We start from the raw sequence: 18,152 nt of genomic DNA, 5'->3' as shown, positions 1-18,152 counted from the left end.
TTCCCTCCTCCGCCGCGTTCATACCACCCCCTTTTTTCCCGGTCAGCATCCGAGGTCGAGACCACCCGCGCGTCCCCGTTCTCTCTCGCGTCTCGCTTTGTCTCTTCCTTTCCCGGCCCCGCCGCCATTGCCTCCCTCGTGCGAGCTATCCCTTCCCTCCCGTCCGCGCCGGATCCGGATCGGCCCGTCTGCGTGCTGTCGCTTTCTCCTCACTCGCGGCCAGCGGGAGCAACGCAGAGGCCGACCCCCTCGTCGGGCCTGGCCTGCGCGCGCTGAGCTCCGGAACTCCATTGCCGTTCGCTCTGGGGAGGGAGGCTGGGGGCCGGGAGGGAAGGGATCCTCGCCAGAATAGAAATCTTCCTCCCCTATTGCGGCATTCTCCCTTTTTTCCTCCACCGCCCGAGCTAAGCCTCGTTCCCGCATTTGCCCTAGCTCCCTCTCCTCTTTTGGCACTGTTGCGTGGTTGCGCGCGTCGGGCAGCTCGGGTTCTGGTCCTTAAGTAAGTCTTTACCCGTTTGCCCTAGGGGGAAAGCCGTTTCCCGAAGAGAAGATGCTCAACCGGAGCTTTAATGGGCCGGAGAGGGGTGCTCCGGAGTCGCCTTCCTTGCCGCAGAGGCAGAAGCATCAGCAGCCGCAGCTGCCCAGAGGGCGGACGCTGGGGGCCGTTATCAAGGAGAAGGACGAGGAGCTCGCGCTCTTTCTTGAGATGCGGAAGCGCGAGAAGGAGCGCCAGAACTGTCTCCTCTTCAACAACACCACTTCTGATGAGCTCGATCATTTGCCAGGTACGCATTGCCCGTGCGCCATCCCGTCACCCAGCAACCGGATCACGCGTCCCTGTCGTTGGTCGATGATATTGCCGAGGTCTGGGACAATGACCCTCCTCTTTTTCGTGGCAGAATCTAAGCTTGGGAGTTCCCCGATGTTCAAGATCGCGTCCTCTGCTCATACTCGACGAACTGTGGCGGATGATTTTCTGAATTCTGACAGCAACAAGAACGACTATGACTGGTATAAGGGGATTTCTTTGGTTTAATCTTTGCTGTTCATTGTCAGGAATTCAGGGGGTTTAAATTCCTTTGTTTGGTATCGCTCAACGCCCGCTTTCATTTTCTGTTTCTGTTTTGTTAACTTTACTAATTAGATGACGCTTTATTGTGGAAGATTTGACTAACCCAAAACGCAACCGAGCTTAGGGAGAAGCAATATCTTATTTGATAAACCTTGGCGTGGCATTCCGGATCTTTTCCCTCTTTAAACCACCATGATGCTCAAAGAAGATATAACGAGGTCTAATTGGAAGAGGATGTCAGACGGAGGTTGTAGGGAGAAATAGCAATCTGAATCTTGAATGACTCTTTTTTTTTAATGCTGAATGGCGGAGGTTGCGTTTAATTCTTCCTAAGAGATATTAACTGCATAGAACTTTTAATAATCGAATTTTCGTGGGATATGAACTCGATTGATTTAGGTGTGATTCAGGGCTGTTTTGGTCGGCTTAGGGGGGAACGGGTTTAGTTCTCAGGTTCAACTTTATAATTGAGAAGACATTAGTTTTCTATTTCAAAAAAAAGGTGGGGAAGACGTTAGTTTCTGGCCCGATGTACGTTTCCTAGTGCGCGTTCACTAGTCTTTATCAATATTCGGGGATATTACGATGATAATTCCAAGGAAGAGCTCAATGTGTGATGTCTCTGGCTTTCGGTTAGCGCCCTCATTTCGGATAATCATGGCGTTTGGATATTCGGGGTAGGCCACGTAGTTTCCGGTTGACCGTTTAGTAATACTTCGTGTTTCAGTGCAGTTTTGGAAACGGGGTGAGTGTAAACACTTGGCGAAGTTGATATCTGATTTATTGCTCCCTGCTGTGCATCGCTTTTCTATGTCGGAACTTGTATCATTGGGTTTTCTGACAATGTAGAGGAATCCTTTTTTCCTGATCAGGCGTCTTTACAAGTGAAGATACGTTAGAAAGTGATGGAATCTGCAGCGTAGTCTGATTATTCTCTCCACTCTTGCTTAGAAAATCTCATGTTTTTTCTCATAATTCTTGCTAACCCTGGTTGGGTTTATAACGATGCGCACAATAACATTTGATTACTCTATTGGATAAAAATTAGTCTTACATTTCGCGTGATTTCGCCTCATGTACCCATCTGCCATTTTGAGATAGCTTGTTTATGTGCTGAAGGCATCTTTAATCATTGTTCCCATCCCAGCTACTAATGATCTCACGCGATTTATCTCATCTCATACTGCTCAGTCAACCCGTCTTTTCCCCCTCTTGTCTGGGGTGCTTATTTCTTTTTTGACCTTCGACTAATTCAGGCTCCTGACGCCGCCTGGAACTCCTCTTTTCCCATCCCTGGAGAAAGAGGTGCAGAGATCACCTGTTGATCATGTGGGGACTCCCAAAACTCGGCCTACGGCGCTCAAGTCTAGGGTGAGTTCCACCATCGGCTTTACTTCTTGTCACGCGCCGCTCATTTGCGTTTCATTAATGGGGGAGAATGTTAGCGGTTGATAACGTAGCTTTAACTTCTACTTTCATGCCATGGGTTCTGCTGCTCATATAATTTTTGGGTGCGTTCAGCTGCCACTCCCACCTTTTTGTACCAATGTTTGAGCGCTTAAATTTGAACTGAAATCGAGGAAAATAGGCAGCATCAGCATAATATTTTTGAACTGCAGCGTCTGTTTAATCTGCTGAAATGGGTTCAATTTTGAACAGTGTTTTACTATTTTTATCATGGCATTTCTTATTTTTTGGTAGAATCATCTGCCTTTCTCCGAGGAATAGTGTCCTTTATCGTTGACGAACAATCTCGTTCCTGTTCTAATGACATTGATTCCTTCTTTCTTCTTGAGAAACGTAGTTGTGGAGAAAGTCAACGTACGGGGTTACTTGACCACATTTTGGCTCCAAAGCCATTCTGACTCGTCGCCGGACTCTCTTTTTGCTCGATGAATGCACTCTCTTTTTTATTTTAGTTCGAGTGGGCTGTTCTGATGGCGCTCGTGCGATGTTTGCAGCTGGCCGATCCGCTCCATCCGCCGCCGGCGCGGGCAAGCGTCGTTTCAAGGCAGCCCATGAGTTCTGCGGCTACGGGCTTGGGGATTCGCCGGCCTTCCTCGTCTGGGGGGCTTGGAGCCGGCACGCCCAGGCCGGCAACGCCTACGGGCCGCCTCCCCCAGCCGCCCGGCTCAAGACCCGCCCGAGCCTCCACCCCCACGTCCCGGCCGAGCATCGCCGCCAGCGCGCCCGCCCCCCGGAGATCCTCCACGCCCACCGCCTCCCGCTCCTCCTCATCCTCGGTGGTGTCTTCCGCGCCGACGAGCCGGCCGGCTCCGCCGTCGAGGTCCTTCACCCCCACCCGGGGGCCCCCAGCGGCGTCCGCCACGCCGCCCACACGCTCTGCCTCGACGCCATCGGCCACGCCCACGCGCTCTTCCTCGATGCCATCTGCCACGCCCACACGCTCTTCCTCCTCAGCTGCTGCGGCAATGGCGGCGGCTGCGAAGAAGACGGCGGCGCCTTCGCCGCGGGGGGCATCCCCCACGGTGCGGTCGAGGCCGTGGAAGGCGTCGGAGATGCCGGGTTTCTCCATGGACACGCCGCCCAACCTGAGGATGGCGCTGCCCGAGAGACCGAGCTCTGCTGCGCGGGGCAGGCCCAGTGGCGCGCGGTCGGCGTCCGTGGAGGCGGCGAGCTCCGTCTCTGCCGTCGGCAGCGGCGGCGCGCCGAGGGGCCGGCGTCAGTCTTGCTCTCCATCCCGCGGCAGGCCTGTTGCGGCGGCCGGCGGCGCCGTGGCGGCGAGAAGCCGACCGGGCGCCGGTGCGGGGGAGGACAGGATCAGCCCGGTGGTGGTGGGGACGAAGATGGTGGAGCGGGTGGTGAACCTGAGGCGGCTGGCGCCGCCCAAGCGCGACGACCGGGGCTCCCCGTCGTCGTCATCGTCCTCCTCCAGGGGCGGCAAGCCCGCGTCGTCGTCGCCGGCTGAGAGCTCGGGCTTCGGGCGGACCCTCTCCAACAAGTCGCTGGACATGGCCATGCGCCACATGGTAAACCAAGGAAAAAAAAACAAAAAACTCTTCGGCGCGACGATTCTGGCGGATGTTGACGCGGGTGTGTGTTGTGGTGGTGCAGGACATCCGGCGGAGCATCCCCAGCAGCCTGCGGCCTCTGATGGCGACCGTGCCGGCGTCGTCCATGTACAGCGTGCGGTCCGGGCCGGGGCGGAGCCGCGGGGTGGCGGGCGTGGCCGACTCCCCCCTGGCCACCAGCAGCAACGCCAGCAGCTCCGAGCTCAGCCTCGGCAACCCGCGCTGTCTCTACGCCAGCGAGGCCGAGGACGACGCCAGGGAGACCCGCTCCACCGCCTCGTCCTTCCCGCTGCCGGCGGCGCCGCCGTCGACGTGACCGCCGTCGTCCTTCTCTCTTCCCCTTGTCTTCTTTTTGGCGCTTTTGGAGAACCCGTCGCCTTGGCGCGAACTGTGTGAACCCGTCGAAATGGATTCCTTTCCCCGACATTCGAACTTGGGCCTTTTCCACCCTTTCCCGTCCATGGTCCACCCGTCGCTGGCGGGCTTCTCCCGGCCCGGTTCCTCTAAGGGGGATCGACTGCGGATGCGATGCCACTGACGTGGACCAATCGGGTCTTCCCCCGACTCGTCTTTGCCTCTTTGCCTCTTTGGGGTGGGGAACTGCGGGAGAAGGGGATAGATAACACCGACCCACCCACTGCCAAGCTTCATTCTTCCTGGTCTGGTTCGTCGAGGTCGCGGCTCTTCTTCCCGCTCCGCGCGTCGCCTCAGTGTCCTCCGCCTCGCAGCCGTGGTAGCCATGGTGCTGCTCAGCGCGTCCTCCGGGGGAAGAACGTCTGTCGAATGCTTAGATTAGACCTTTTTCTTGGAGTTCTGCGGACACGGGGGGATTATCTCATATCCTTTTTCTCCTCCCTGATGCAGCTCCTCCCTGCTCGAGGCGAGCTCTTCCGGCTTCCTCTCCGGCCTTGGTTCCTTCTTCGTCCATGCAAAAGTCGCCACTGTCGCAGTCGGCGAGAAGAAGCGCCGGGGGTCTTCTCTCCGGGCGTCCTTCTCTCCTGGTACGATCTTTCGCCGCGCTCACTGTAGTTTCCATATCCATGCGTCTGCCTTCCTACACATCTCCCTCACTTCTATATGCTCCTGTCCACTTCTTCCCGCAGTTCGTCACCTGACCCAGACATCGAATTCCCCATTTTTGTCGTTCCGTTTACAGAAAGACCGACAGACTATTATAGAGAAACTACGCCATCAATTTTTTCTACTTCTTTCTCTTGTGATTCATGCCTGTTTTTTATGGTCAATAGATGCTAATGTGAAGAGTTGTCTTGGTATCTCTGTTTGTCAATAGCTAGCGCACTAGATAGGCGCACACGATGCTCTCCAAGAGACCGGAAAACAAATGCCTCGTCCATAAAATAAAAATACTTTGCTTAGGACCCTTTCTTACTTGGAATTTCACTCTTTTTTTCCGCCGTCGCATTTTTCTTTCGCCCTTTTCCGCGCAGTTTATTTCGAGTTTTCACGAACGCGTTTCGGGTTCATAGATTGTCCTCGCTTAATGTGATTTTTGGACTCCAATCTGTACCTAGCCGCAGCAAGTTTTGAGCTCAGTTTCATTTCACTTCAGATCCGCTATTGGTTAAAGCTGCCAGAGGAGAAATTATTGAGCGTCCTCCAGCATGGATGATGCGGCAAGCAGGAAGGTACATGGCTGTTTATAGAAAATTGGCCGAGAAGCACCCATCGTTCAGGGAGAGATCAGAGACGACTGAGCTCATCGTGGAAATTTCTTTGCAGCCTTGGAAAGCTTTCCGGCCTGATGGTGTTATCATTTTCTCTGACATTCTCACCCCTCTACCTGCATTTGGTGTTCCTTTTGACATAGAAGAAGTGAAGGGTCCGGTAATTCAGAACCCAATTCGATCAGAGGAGGGTTTAAAAAAATTGCATCCTATTGACTTTGAGAAGCTCGACTTTGTGGGGGAGTCTCTGAAGATTCTGCGCCGAGAGGTATAAAAGTCAGTCATGCGTCAGATATCTGCTCGTTCTTGTGTTATACTGGGAATCAACTCTGCTTCAACTTTTTTTAATCCGGCGCGTAGTTTTATTATACTGATTTTTATTATCCCTCAGGTGGGAGAGCAGGCTGCAGTCCTGGGTTTTGTAGGGGCGCCATGGACAATCGCAACGTATATCGTAGAAGGTGGAACGACTCGTACATATACCAACATAAAGAGCATGATCCACACGGCGCCGCACGTGTTACGTGCCCTGCTGTCACACTTAACAGAGGCAATAGCTGAGTACATTGTGTACCAAGTGGAAGCCGGCGCCCATTGCATTCAAATCTTTGACTCTTGGGGTGGGCAGTTGCCGCCAGATGTGTGGGACCGTTGGTCGAAACCTTATATCAAGGAGGTAAAACGGCAACTTTTTTTCTCCTAGTCTCGATTATAGTGGAAAATCTTATTGATCTCGTGTCGATTCTCTTCAGGCTTCTCCGTCAAATTTTTAACTTTTTTTCATATTAAAATTCCAACTTCTTTTGTGACTGATGAGTTACAATCGTAGCTCATCATCTGCAGCATTTGGCCCAAATAAGGAATCAACCATGCTGTTATGTGATAAAGCATTTTTTCATCAGCACATTCCTCGATTTTTTTTCGAGTGTGGAGTTTTTGGAGAGCGTTGCGACTAATTCTTTTTTTTTTTTTCAAATAGCTTTTGGCGTACTGTGTATTTAAGTTTAAAAAGCTTGATTTACTCTTCGCCATGGTGGTCTTTCATTAATTTCTGAGTTGAGATCGGCAGATAGTGAGCGCAGTGAGAAAGAAATGCCCTCAGACTCCGCTGGTATTATACATAAATGGCAATGGAGGTCTTCTTGAGCGCATGAAAGACACTGGCGTCGACGTTATTGGGCTTGACTGGACGGTAGACATGGCGGATGGAAGAAAGAGGCTGGGCAGCGATATGAACGTGCAGGGCAACGTCGACCCGGCTTATCTCTTTGGCCCTCTTCCTGGTGTGACCGACGAAATCCACAGGTCTGTCTGCAGGCCATGCAATTTTTGGGGACTTCTCTGCAGCAGAATATCGCAGTAATTTACGTATTCCCTTTTCGGTTATTGTTTAATTCTTCTTTCTCGTTATTCACAGGGTGGTGAGATGTGCCGGGCCAAGAGGGCACATCCTGAACCTCGGACATGGCGTTCTTGTGGGGACGCCTGAAGATGCGGTTGCCCATTTCTTTGATGTGGTCAAGGGGCTTAGATACGACACTCTCTTTCAAGACTCCCTAAAGGAGTTAGAGCCCGTCGCATGAGATCAAAGATTTGTCTAGTCTTCGCCTCTATTTTTCCTTTTTTTCCTCTGAAGTTTTTTTGTTCCCTACGCAAGGCTGGTAAGTTTGAGGGGTGCCCACTTGTCATAACTTCTCAAATAAGAAAGACCGCGAGATGTCCATAAAACATGGAACCCCTTAAGCCTGTAGTGACTGGTGAGTGCATCTCTTTTTGTATCTGAAGTGGGTGGACGTTGACGAAGGGCGATGATTTTGTCTGAAGACTTGAGTATTATTTTCGCCCAGGCGGTTTGGACGTCAGTCCAGACGGAAATTGTCCGTTGGACAAAGATTTTCCTTACAATAAGGTTTTGTTGGAATTCAAATATTTTTGGAGGTGTTTTTATATTTTCCGTTCTTTTTAGTTTTTTAGGAATTAAATAAATTAAATGGAAGATAAAGATTTATTAGTAATTTAAATAAAACAATAAATAGTTAATTTATTTGAAAATAATTTACTAATTTTATATGACTTCTAGGAATTTTCAAAATAAGAATGAATTACAATAACTTTAGGCCCGATCAACCTATATGGCCTCTGAGAGTGCAAGGGGAAAGTCTGTTGGTTTCAAAATTCCGATGCCCAAATGTATTTAATATGAGGTAGAAAAATAAGAAAGAATAACTGCATCAAATTTGAATTGGCATAGGTACAACTTTGTCACGACCATAAAAGGTAAAACCAATAGTTTCATTTCCTTATAAATTCAATGTGTCATAACAATTCTTAAATTATATTTTAGACTTCTAAAGTTAACAGTTTAAAAATATCACAAATATTTAACTTTATTCATTTATATTTAAGCTCTATAAAATAATGTTATAATTCAGCCATAGATATCAAAGGTAGGTAGATAAGTCCATCTTGGCGATCACAATTCACTTCTCAAATTATGTCTGATTAACATAAATATTTAAACAATGCCACAGGATGTGATTTTCAACACGTCATAAAAATCACGAGGCCTAACTAAATTATTTGGCCCATTGACCAGATGTAAAAACATTACATGTTTGTCCACACTAGAAGATAGTTATCGAATGCATGTGTAATATGCATAGTTTTAGCCATACGAAGTCTTTTATCTCCGTATGCATAATTATTGATAAGAACATAAATGTCTGATCTGATGTAAACCCACTGATTGGGGGCTGACTTGCATAATCCGCTTTGACCATTCATCAAAACAAAAATTTATGCATTTTACTTAAATGTACGTAGTCTTAATCTTCAATTTACAAGCTTAATGGTTTGAATTCTGAAATGAACTTTTGAAAACTAAATTAGGGGCAAGTTCTACAGTTCTTGCATTTTGATGGGAAACAGGTCGAACAGGATGATCGAGCCCATTTATTTAGTCTTTTTTCTTTTTATTTTTGAGTATTTTTATTATATTTTTCTTTTGTTCTAAAAAAAGGGGACGTCACGGGGAGGCTACACAAGGAGAACTTTTTGGAGAAGAAATTACAGTTCAAAAAAGAGGTTTTGCGTTGCAGCTGCGGCTGCCTGTAGCTGCAACTCCCTCATCGTAACAATCTATAAAGGGTTTAAATGTGTTTGAAGAATGAACTTATTGAGTATTGGGTTTCTGTTAACTGTCTAGCTTTAGGTTCCCTGTTTTGATCCAAGAATTGTGATTCTCTTCTTGATCCCTCTTCTATTTGTTTTATTCCAACATGTAGGAAATCTTCGATCAAGTTTAAAGAACATAACGGAAAGAGTCATCCAGTATGGGTTTCAGACTATTTCACAAGTTGTAAGGCCATTAACCTCATGGGGCATGACAGGATAAGCGGCATCCCAAATCACCCATTGTCTGGTCTCGGACAGTCTCACACTTTCTTTATATGTATCGTTTTGTTTTTGAATTAATTTGAGTCAATATAAAGTTCGAAATTGTTTTTTTGACGAACAGGGAAAAATGAATGAACAGCAAGAATTATTTGAAAAGAAACGGAGGAGCCGGCCCCTCTTCCTACAGGTTGTTTGGACTAGGCGAAACCCCAGCAGAAGCTGTGGACTCCACGGGTTGGGTAGACTCGAGAATGGGTTCTTTCTCAGCCTCCTCCTCGGCCATGGCTTTCTCTGCCCGCAAGATGGGCTCGTAATAGTCATCGTGGGCTTCCATGCACTTCCTGAGAAGGGATGTAACCTCGAAACATGCGTCAACGACGTTCTGCTCATTCCTCTCAGCCGTCTCCACGCAGTCCTCCCAGGCGATGAACTCCTCCCGGCATGGCCCACCCTTCATGAAAAGGCAGAATCCGCATTCACCTTCCTCTTCCTCTTCTTCTGCATCAGCTCGTCGGCTGTCCTGCTGCTCCCCCACCCTCTCACTGCTGCCGTTAATCTCACCACCATCTGGGTGCTCTCCTCGCATCTGCAAGCCAATATGCATATTTATGCCTTCCATTAAGTAAGAAGCATCAAATAAAAAAGAAGCCGGGAGTGGACAATTGAAATGATCTCAAAGGGCAGCAAGTGGGATGTTTCGAACAAACTTGGGACAGACACGATTGATCGGCCAACCCATCTTTCCCCAACTGAAAGATAGGTAAGGTTCACAATTGTCCAGCAGTTTCCGTTCATCTTATTTCTTCCCCCGCTGTGAGGCATGAATCTCTAATACCGGCGACTAAGATGAAAAACTGCGCAGATTAAAACTTTCCCATTCGGGCTGGCGACTATCCTCATTACATCACTTGCTGAGTTTTTTAGTAGACCTGGCAGATAATTTGCAGACGCAGAAAATCTCAGATGCCAAGACCATCCAGGACGAGAAAACCGATAGAACTCACTCCAAATGCAGATAGTTTAAGGCTCCAGGACATCATAGCACCAAAAATCTATCGACCAAATTTCAGAATTTTAAATCATAAAATGCAAGAGTTCTCTAGACTAGGAGCAATATACGATGAAATTCGCCGGAACACTCCATGGGCAAGTTTCATGCGCATGTCTTTGTCCCAGGAGATACCCAATTTCCTGAATTGGCAGTGAACGCGAAAGAAGACGAGATCCCGGTCCAGATGACGCGCATGGGTTGATAAAATTTCCTATTGCGACATCCAAAAAACCTTCACGCAGTTCAGGAACCGAATTATTGAAGTTTGCAGCAATGTTTATCGCCTTGGATATACAGATCGGAAATCTCCTTCTCTTAAACTGACAATACAACGAATGCCTACTAAATTTTGTGATCCGTAACAATCCTGTGGCAGCAAACTTCAATAATTCGGACTAGAGAACTCTAGCAAACTTCAATAATTTTGTGAGTTTTTTAGGAAGATTCTACGTTATCCGAGCTTCCCTCAGGCACCTTCGCGGCAGTTTCGGGCTGAAACAAGCCACAAAAAGTGAAGAAAGTGATGAATCTTCCTACACCACCAAGGTTTAGGGTTTTCCTAATGAGTGCACCAGAAAAAAAAAAACAAACTATGTAGAATCAGACCTCTTCATCTCGGTGAAGACGTGATGGGGAAGCGCCGCTCGCCGCCGCCATTCTCTCTCCCCGTCCCTCCCTCTTCCGGCACCGGCGGAAGATCTACTTTTACCGACGCCCACTGCCCAGAGCGCGACGCGGCGGCGGCGGCGGCAACGGAATAAAAATCGAGGGCCATATAATTGCAAATATAGAGGTTGTTTTATTTAAACAAGAGACTAACAAAGATGGGTGTTTTCATAGTTTGGCCCATATCTTAACATCTTTGTTTGGTTTCCGAGTTGCTGCTACTCGACCTGACCCGCCCCTCTCGCCGATTTGCTTCTTCGTCGTTCCGGCGGAGATTGAAGCGCCATGAATCCCCTCACGCAGGTGAAGCAGATTCAGAAGATCAGTTCCCTCGAGGCGTCGCTCGGTTTGTCCGATGAGGCTTCCTGGCATGCCAAGTACAAGGACTCGGCTTACGTCTTCGTCGGCGGAATCCCCTTCGATCTCACCGAAGGAGATCTTCTCGCCGTCTTCGCCCAGTAAGTTCGGCTCTCCCGCTTCTTCCATTCGACCGCCGTTCTCGGATTCGGCGCGTTTCTCTTTTCCGTGGTTGGCTCTAGGGCATATCCGCGCTCTGCGACGGTTGTTCTTGTTCTATCATATCCGTGCAGGTACGGGGAAGTTGTGGATGTCAATCTGGTGCGGGACAAGGGCACGGGGAAATCGAAAGGTTTCGCCTTCCTGGCGTACGAGGACCAGAGGAGCACCGTTCTCGCCGTAGGTCCGTCCAAAATTTGCGCCCTCGTTCTTCCCTGTTTTCTTGATTGTGTTTTTGGCCGCCGACCCTCTCGGGCCTTGGATCTTGACAGATAATCTCAACGGGGCGAAGGTGCTGGGGCGGATCATACGGGTCGACCACGTCAACAAGTACAGGAAAAAGGAGGAAGAGGATGAGGAGGAGGCGAAGCGGAAGAGGGAAGCCCGGGGAGTGTGTCGTGCTTTCCAGGGGGGGGAGTGCACCCGCGGCGATTCCTGCAAATTCTCACACGACGAGCAAGTAAGCCCCTCTTTTCTTTCCTCCTTTCTATCTTTCTATCTTTCTCTGTCCGTCTATCTGTCTGGAGCGCTCCTCTCAATCTCTCAATTCCTCCCCCCCATCCGTCCATTTTCCATGGATGGGCTGCAGAGGAGCGCGAACACGGGCTGGGGACCTCGGGAAGCCGGCGCGAGGTGGGGCCAGGACAAGTTCGAGGCTCCCCCGAGGAGCTTCCGAAGGGATCCGCCGCCGCCTCCGCCGCCGCCGCCGCCGCCTCCGCCGCCGCCGCCGCCGCCGCCGCCAGCCCAGGAGGAGGAGGAGCGTCGATGGGGACGTCCTTCGTCGAGGAGGGACGGCGGCGGAGAGCCGACAGACCGGTCGGCCAAGGACCGCCGCCGCCACCATTCCAGAGACGCCGAGAGCAGCCAAGGGCGTTCGTACGGGGACGACAAAGACCGGCGAAGGTGATGCTCCCTCTTTTCCCGCACGGGTCCGATCCAGATTCCAGAGTAAGAAAAACTTGGTTTTTGCTGGAAGGGAACAACAGGGATTTCGATTGTTTCCTCCCTTCTGACGAACGGAGAGAAACTTGTTGGACGAGCCCACACAAGATAGATCGAAACAAAAGAAATGATGTAGGGAAAAACAAGAAGGGGCAAAATGAAGGCGGTGTTCGGAAGGAGAAGCAATTCGAGCGGGGAGATTAAATTAGGAGAAGGCCGATTTAGCGGAGAGACTCATCGATCACGATCTTGACGATTTCGCCGTCGTCGAACTTGTCCTTTTTCTGTGGGGCCGGCGGCGCGGCGACGCGGGGCGGCCCTGATCCCTTGTTCTTGTTCCTCGGCCTCGCCTGCGCAAACAATTCACCGCAGATGCATGCGTGAGACGCCATGAATATCAAATCAGCACACCCATAAAATAGGAATCGAGCAGGGAAGCGCCGGAGCAGCTAGCTACTCACGTTGCCAAAGGAGTGGCTGAAGCGCTTGCCCTTGGCCGTCTTCCGGTCTCCTCTCCCGCAGTACACTGGCCAAGCAGGAAGTATGGATACGCGTCAATCGCGCGGTGGATAGAAAGGGGTTCGGCACGAATGCATCGGCGAAGAAGAAAGGATACTAAGGAAGACCAGAAGCCTCACCCAGGGGAAGAGACGAGGAGGAGGCCGGGGTCGGAGAAGCCGTCGCCGCGGGGAGCGAGAGGGACAGCCCGGAGAGCGCCCCGCTCTGGGAGAAGCCGAGCACCCGACAGCAGGGAGGAGAGCCCCCCGCGAGGGGAGGCCTCGCCACCGGGACTACCGCCGCCGGAAGAATCGCCATGGCGCCGCTGCGGAATGCGCTCTCGAGCAGACGACGGGCGAGCAGGACGGAGGCTTTACCGATAGGCGGACAGATAGCTAGCTAGATAGATAGATAAGAGGGCACGATGTAAGAAGAAGTGAGACAAGTCGAGGAAGAGGATGAGGATAACGAACATCGCAGCGATGGGTACGCGTGGAGGAATCCTCACCGTTGGATCGTGGATTCGGAGTCTCGTATCGGTTTCTCTGGAAATGATTTGGTGAAAATTCCCAAGTTGGCGAGTTTGGATTTCGCGAAACATAAGTTGAATCAGAGGAAGGCGGACTCGGCGAGGTCGATGGCGCGGGCGAGGGCGGCGGCCTTGTTCTCGCACTCGCGCTGCTCGTCGTCGGGGTCGCTGTCGGCGACGATGCCGGCGCCGGCCTGGAGGTGCGCCACCCACTCGCGGCGGGTAGTGGCCCCCCTGTACGAGTAGATGGTGTCGTAGCCGGCGCCGGTGGGGAAGACGATGGTGCGCAGCGCCAGCGCGATGTCCATGTCCCCGGAGAAGGACACCGCCCCGAACCCGCCGCTGTACGGGCCCCTCCTCGTCACCTCCAGCTCGTCAATCAGCTCCATCGCCTTCACCTGCTCCTCCAATACACCCCCTCATTCATTCCGATTCTCATCGCATTCCTTGGCAGCGAGCGCGAGAAATCTTACCTTGGGAGCGCCGCTGACGGTGCCCACCGGCAGGGCGGCGCGGAGCGCGTCCCAGCTGGTCTGCTCATCCTGCAGCTCTCCGCTCACCTGCACAGCGACCCCCAGCTAGTTAGTTGCTTTACCCAAAAAAACCCAACTTAGTAGCGGGCAAGGTGTATCGAGCTTACCGTAGAACTGATGTGCATGACGTGAGAGTATCTCTCGACGTTCATCAGCTTCTCCACCCGCACCGATCCGTGCTTGGCGACCTGCACGTTCGCATTCAGTGGATGATAACATGTTCGAAATTCGCCTCTCTGGAGGGCGATCAATGGTGTTAACCTTTCCGACGTCATTTCTCCCCAAATCAACGAGCATGATGTGTTCCGCACACTGCTTCTCGTCCTTGAGCAGCCATCGCTCCACTTGGGCATCCTCCGCCGGGGTCTTGCCTCTTTGGGCCGTGCCCGCAAGCGGCCGATTTATCACCTTCCCCTTACAGAGACGAAGAACAGTGACAAATACATCAATAAAAAGTCCTATCCATAGTCAAAAGAATCAAGATTACTGAACTCGGACTGCAGATGGCAACTCACTTGCTTCACTCGAGTCAGAATCTCGGGGCTCGACCCCACGAGGATACAACCTCTTGCCTGGATTATATAAACTATTCAAATCCACAAGCGCGGATAGCAATGTCGAGAAGAACAGCGAAAAAAGAGAGATATGAATCTTTATGAACCTGAAGGTACGTCATGTAAGGGCTTGGATTGACGATTCTCAATGCTCTGTAGACCTCAAATGGGTCAGCGAATGTCCTGCGCTCAAAGCGCTGACTTAGGACAATCTGGAAGATGTCGCCGGCTAAAATGTGCTCCTTCGCCTCTGTGACAGCCCTCTTATATGCCTCACTCGTCATGGTGGATTTCGTCAAAGACTTCCCAAACTGCCGAGTATGCAAATTCACCGATCCCGCAGGCAATTTCGGTCTAGGTGTCAAGAAAATAACAGAAATTGGACTCGGGTAACATCAGTAAATGGAAGATAAAAGACGGCAGCACCCAAAAGTAAATAAACTAACTCACAGATTATCATTGTGTATCATGGAGAGCAGCATACCCAACTGATTCTTCCCGTCGTGATAGGCTAGTTCAACGGATGGGTAGCGATCCACACGCACCCAATGGATTGCGTAAGCTTTCTGGCTCAAAATAAACAAAACGTCCAGTAAAAGACCGGCATGCCTCATCATGTACGCAGTGAATGCATGATCAACTCCATGGTTATGCTTCATCTCTGCACCCCATTTCTTTACTCTGATAAGTTAAACAAAAATCCCCTAGTAATAATATATGCTTCAGAAGAAAACCCGCGAGACCAACTTCAGATAATAAAACTTTCAACACATAAACAGAGAGGGGGATGCGTACCTTCTCAACGTGATCGAATACAATGACATTGTTATAGAGGCCAAGGTGGACGTCTGGGAGACCCCTATCATCCTTGGGAGCCTTTGAGAATGGGAGTTTCTTCTTCTCCACATATCTCACGGTATCGTAAGAGAAATATCCAACCCATCCCCCTGAAAGAACCAAAAAAAGAATAAGGTTGCAGTGTCAAGCTTTGAATCGCCTAACTGCTTCCAACCTTTGAAGTTTAGACAATTTTAGTCCGTGTTGATTAAATGCTATGAGGCCATTGCGATGGGTATCAGACGTTGCAAAAGTAAGAACGACTTTAATGAACATTAATCATGAAGTTGGAGACAGAAAAAAATCAAGGCTGTTAAAACCGAATTCGAGCAGAAGACCCAATGGTTTCAGAGGATTGGGTTCCAACCAGGAAAAAGGCAAACGCGCCCAAATAATCTTCAAGAACAGCGAAGGGTTAGTCAGTGATGCCGGCACGAAAGAAAGTTGCCCAATCAAAACACCAGGTAGAAGGCAAATATCGGCCAAAACGGAGTAATAAACAAAAGTAAACAAGAATAAAAAGAGAATAGTTATTTGATAACCAAATATAGCCGGAGAATAAGCACTTAGTTGAATTTACGTCATCGTTTAATAACTAGAAAATAAAATTTTCAAACGGAGTCATGTTAGGACCACCATATAACGTGATTTATGGAGGAAAATCACTGAACTTTGTTTAATCATTAGGCGAGTCATTGAAAAATGCTAGATGCAATAATGGAATTAACCATCAGGCACACACGAAGAAACGGATGAAAAGATAGCGGAAGACGGGAAGAGAAGGTAGCGATACCGCAAAAGGCCTCGGGAAGATCATCCACGGACTGCGGATTCCACCTCTCCATGAATTTCCTCGGAACCGCCATTGGGTCATCCGCAAACTCCTCTTTCTTCTGCCCATCCTCATGGTCCATCACAGTCACCCAGTTCTCCTTCGCTACGATCTCCATGGCCGGCTGTGCACCAACAACGCTGTACCTTCCCTGGAGACGATTTGACTCTGGTGAGATTCTGGTGAGATGGAATGAGAAGAATTGGCTCAAGGCAGCCCCGTTCTCACCACATTAGTTCCGGCGGACCCCTGTTCGACAGACTCGAAGAGAAAGCTGGGCGCGTCGCGGTCGTCTTCCTTGACGAGGCACCGGTAGGCGAGAACCGGAGTCAGGTGATCGCAGAATATGCACCGGGACAAGGCAACCATGTTCCCTTTCTTTGCCGCCTCCTCGAATCTCGCCATCTCATCGTTCACCGCTGCAAGAAACGACACCTTTCGGAATTCCCCACGACGCCGCTCGATTGCCTCAAAGAATCGCAGAGAAAGCCCAGCGCAAAGATCGCAATACCTGAGGGAGCCGCTGCGCTTCGAGTGGACAGCGCGGCGCGGGAGCTGGAAGACGACGCGCCACAAGGGTTGGAGCGGAGGCCTGAGGAGAGACGGACGAGAGGAGCGAAACGCCGACTAGAGGCGGCGGAGTGGAACACCGCCGGCGGCCGCCCTCGGATAGAGAGACGCAGAGGGGAGCGGCGGAGACTCTGCGAGGCAGCAAGCGGGGCGGCGAGGGTTTCCATGAGGAAACCTATCAAAATCTCTCTATCTCTCTCTCACACTCCCTCTCGCAGACGAGTTGGCGGAGGCCGCGGCGGAGAAGCGGGTTCAGGGGGGTGAGGAGCGCCCAGTCAGGGGGACGTAGGTTGGTGACGTTGCTCCGCTGCGGCTGCCTAAGACATCTCCACAAGCCCCAGGGCTGACTCTACCTCGGGTGTCATGTGTAGCCATCTCGGGAATAAAAGGTCCCACTGTCAGAGCTAAAGAGTCGAGAGTGAAAAGTTAATAGTCAAGAGACACGAGTCCACATAAACTTCAACGTCAAAATTACCATTTTAGGGTTATTAAATTCGTGATTCACAATAATCAACTCGTCATCTCAACTTATCAATCTGTTATCATCCGCAATAATTGTGCCTACAATTACATACTAACTATTGGATGTATCGTGTTTTTAACTAGACATTTAATATATTTTGGGCATCAGTTTATGCATCACTTTAGACACTACTTTTTGCATTTAGACATCACTTTATGCATATGTGTGAATTTTAAACCAACCCTGCTGGACTTCTATGCCAAGTAGTGTTAAAACTAATTAATATTTTAAAGTCCATTGTGAGCAGAATTTTACATGAACTAAGTTGTATGATAATAAATGGCCGCGAGCACTCCATGTGATTTTTAGAGCTATTTAGTTGGGCTACTGGGCCAAATTAGAGCACTTATGGTTTAGGGCGTCAAAGGACCAGTTAGAGTGGTATGGGACACATCCAAGATCCCTCTACTCTAACTTTCTTCCCAATGAAGAGCACAAAATTCAAATGAAGGTGCCTATGCAATTTAAATTCAACCAATGAGAAAAGAGGAAATAATGAGAAAGATAGAAAATACAAAAAAAATAAATTAAAATGACAATTTGGATCATGGCCTATGTATAAATATTATATTCTCTCTTGTCCTACATCATTACAGATGTGCTCTAGCAGTGGCTAGCCAGGAGACCAAGGGTCTTTAGTATCTTAGTCGTTTCCACCTAGTAGAAGTGTTTTCAAGTGTTCATCCTTTTCTCGTCCTTTTCTTGTAAAGAAACTGCATGAACCTAGTGAAATATAAGGATCCATTTTTAAGAAGCGACATTGGGAGCTCAAGACACAAAGCATCAACAATTTAGGAACCTAGATCTGAAGTCACATTCATTTCCCCTACTCTTCCTTCATTTGCGCCATGTATCTATCTAGCTTCCCTTTTTTTACTACTTTCTCTCAAAGTAATCCAAAATCTGTATATCATTA

General features: G+C 49.7%; 5 protein-coding genes across 7 annotated transcripts; 2 read left to right on the top strand and 3 right to left on the bottom strand.

Moving 5' to 3' along the window:
• Nucleotides 1–16: 16 nt before the first annotated feature.
• Nucleotides 17–7,612, top strand: LOC144706524 (uncharacterized). The gene is made up of 12 exons (XM_078579525.1): nt 17–785; nt 900–1,011; nt 2,329–2,443; nt 3,034–4,062; nt 4,148–4,416; nt 4,472–4,601; nt 4,724–4,878; nt 4,969–5,105; nt 5,675–6,057; nt 6,181–6,465; nt 6,859–7,094; nt 7,207–7,612. Exons 1-12 carry the CDS (start codon nt 551–553, stop codon nt 7,370–7,372), a joined length of 3,252 nt encoding a protein of 1,083 aa, XP_078435651.1. The 5' UTR covers nt 17–550; the 3' UTR covers nt 7,373–7,612.
• Nucleotides 7,613–9,275: 1,663 nt separating this feature from the next.
• On the bottom strand, nt 9,276–10,985 carry LOC144707221 (uncharacterized). 3 transcript variants are annotated; one of them, XM_078580359.1, is made up of 3 exons: nt 10,843–10,984; nt 10,687–10,728; nt 9,276–9,771 (listed from the first exon to the last, which is right to left on the bottom strand). In XM_078580359.1, exons 1-3 carry the CDS (start codon nt 10,891–10,893, stop codon nt 9,367–9,369), a joined length of 498 nt encoding a protein of 165 aa, XP_078436485.1. In that variant the 5' UTR covers nt 10,894–10,984; the 3' UTR covers nt 9,276–9,366. The 3 variants fall into 3 exon arrangements, with proteins under 3 accessions (XP_078436485.1, XP_078436486.1, XP_078436487.1); XM_078580360.1 differs by having other exon boundaries at nt 10,711–10,728; XM_078580361.1 differs by lacking the exon at nt 10,687–10,728 and having other exon boundaries at nt 10,843–10,985.
• Nucleotides 10,986–11,187: 202 nt separating this feature from the next.
• LOC144707219 (zinc finger CCCH domain-containing protein 25-like) lies at nt 11,188–12,424 on the top strand. The gene is made up of 4 exons (XM_078580358.1): nt 11,188–11,360; nt 11,493–11,602; nt 11,691–11,878; nt 12,008–12,424. Exons 1-4 carry the CDS (start codon nt 11,188–11,190, stop codon nt 12,323–12,325), a joined length of 789 nt encoding a protein of 262 aa, XP_078436484.1. The 3' UTR covers nt 12,326–12,424.
• Nucleotides 12,425–12,471: 47 nt separating this feature from the next.
• PSRP4 (plastid-specific ribosomal protein 4) lies at nt 12,472–13,267 on the bottom strand. The gene is made up of 3 exons (XM_078580362.1): nt 12,999–13,267; nt 12,822–12,886; nt 12,472–12,710 (listed from the first exon to the last, which is right to left on the bottom strand). Exons 1-3 carry the CDS (start codon nt 13,174–13,176, stop codon nt 12,582–12,584), a joined length of 372 nt encoding a protein of 123 aa, XP_078436488.1. The 5' UTR covers nt 13,177–13,267; the 3' UTR covers nt 12,472–12,581.
• A 129-nt stretch (nt 13,268–13,396) lies between these two features.
• On the bottom strand, nt 13,397–17,074 carry ASA1 (anthranilate synthase alpha subunit 1). Its single transcript, XM_078580356.1, has 11 exons — nt 16,655–17,074; nt 16,372–16,562; nt 16,105–16,294; nt 15,270–15,421; nt 14,925–15,040; nt 14,582–14,828; nt 14,436–14,492; nt 14,182–14,334; nt 14,028–14,108; nt 13,861–13,947; nt 13,397–13,785 (listed from the first exon to the last, which is right to left on the bottom strand). Exons 1-11 carry the CDS (start codon nt 16,878–16,880, stop codon nt 13,468–13,470), a joined length of 1,818 nt encoding a protein of 605 aa, XP_078436482.1. The 5' UTR covers nt 16,881–17,074; the 3' UTR covers nt 13,397–13,467.
• Nucleotides 17,075–18,152: the final 1,078 nt, after the last annotated feature.

Source organism: Wolffia australiana, chromosome 8 (genome assembly GCF_029677425.1).
Source record: "Wolffia australiana isolate 7733 chromosome 8, ASM2967742v1".
Lineage (NCBI taxonomy): Eukaryota > Viridiplantae > Streptophyta > Magnoliopsida > Alismatales > Araceae > Wolffia > Wolffia australiana.
Note: the sequence above shows the minus strand (reverse complement) of the source record. Positions and strands in the feature narration are given on the sequence as shown.

Bases quoted from the DNA above. Each gene is read 5' to 3' on its own strand.
- LOC144706524 (XM_078579525.1), top strand. From the start codon at position 551: ATGCTCAACCGGAGCTTTAATGGGCCGGAGAGGGGTGCTCCGGAGTCG. The intron at 786-899 runs GTACGCATTGCC...TTTTCGTGGCAG, and splicing joins TGAGCTCGATCATTTGCCAG to AATCTAAGCTTGGGAGTTCC. The intron at 4,602-4,723 runs GTTCCTCTAAGG...AGAAGGGGATAG, and splicing joins GGCGGGCTTCTCCCGGCCCG to ATAACACCGACCCACCCACT.
- LOC144707221 (XM_078580359.1), bottom strand. From the start codon at position 10,893: ATGGCGGCGGCGAGCGGCGCTTCCCCATCACGTCTTCACCGAGATGAA. The intron at 10,729-10,842 runs GTCTGATTCTAC...GGCTTGTTTCAG, and splicing joins GTCTTCACCGAGATGAAGAG to CCCGAAACTGCCGCGAAGGT. The intron at 9,772-10,686 runs GTAGAATCTTCC...ATTGGCTTGCAG, and splicing joins CTGAGGGAAGCTCGGATAAC to ATGCGAGGAGAGCACCCAGA.
- LOC144707219 (XM_078580358.1), top strand. From the start codon at position 11,188: ATGAATCCCCTCACGCAGGTGAAGCAGATTCAGAAGATCAGTTCCCTC. The intron at 11,361-11,492 runs GTAAGTTCGGCT...ATATCCGTGCAG, and splicing joins CTTCTCGCCGTCTTCGCCCA to GTACGGGGAAGTTGTGGATG. The intron at 11,879-12,007 runs GTAAGCCCCTCT...GATGGGCTGCAG, and splicing joins AATTCTCACACGACGAGCAA to AGGAGCGCGAACACGGGCTG.
- PSRP4 (XM_078580362.1), bottom strand. From the start codon at position 13,176: ATGGCGATTCTTCCGGCGGCGGTAGTCCCGGTGGCGAGGCCTCCCCTC. The intron at 12,887-12,998 runs GTGAGGCTTCTG...CTGCTTGGCCAG, and splicing joins CTCCTCGTCTCTTCCCCTGG to TGTACTGCGGGAGAGGAGAC. The intron at 12,711-12,821 runs GTGAGTAGCTAG...TTGTTTGCGCAG, and splicing joins TCAGCCACTCCTTTGGCAAC to GCGAGGCCGAGGAACAAGAA.
- ASA1 (XM_078580356.1), bottom strand. From the start codon at position 16,880: ATGGAAACCCTCGCCGCCCCGCTTGCTGCCTCGCAGAGTCTCCGCCGC. The intron at 14,335-14,435 runs GTGAGTTGCCAT...CGTCTCTGTAAG, and splicing joins TTCTGACTCGAGTGAAGCAA to GGGAAGGTGATAAATCGGCC. The intron at 13,948-14,027 runs GTAAGCTCGATA...GTCGCTGTGCAG, and splicing joins TCATGCACATCAGTTCTACG to GTGAGCGGAGAGCTGCAGGA.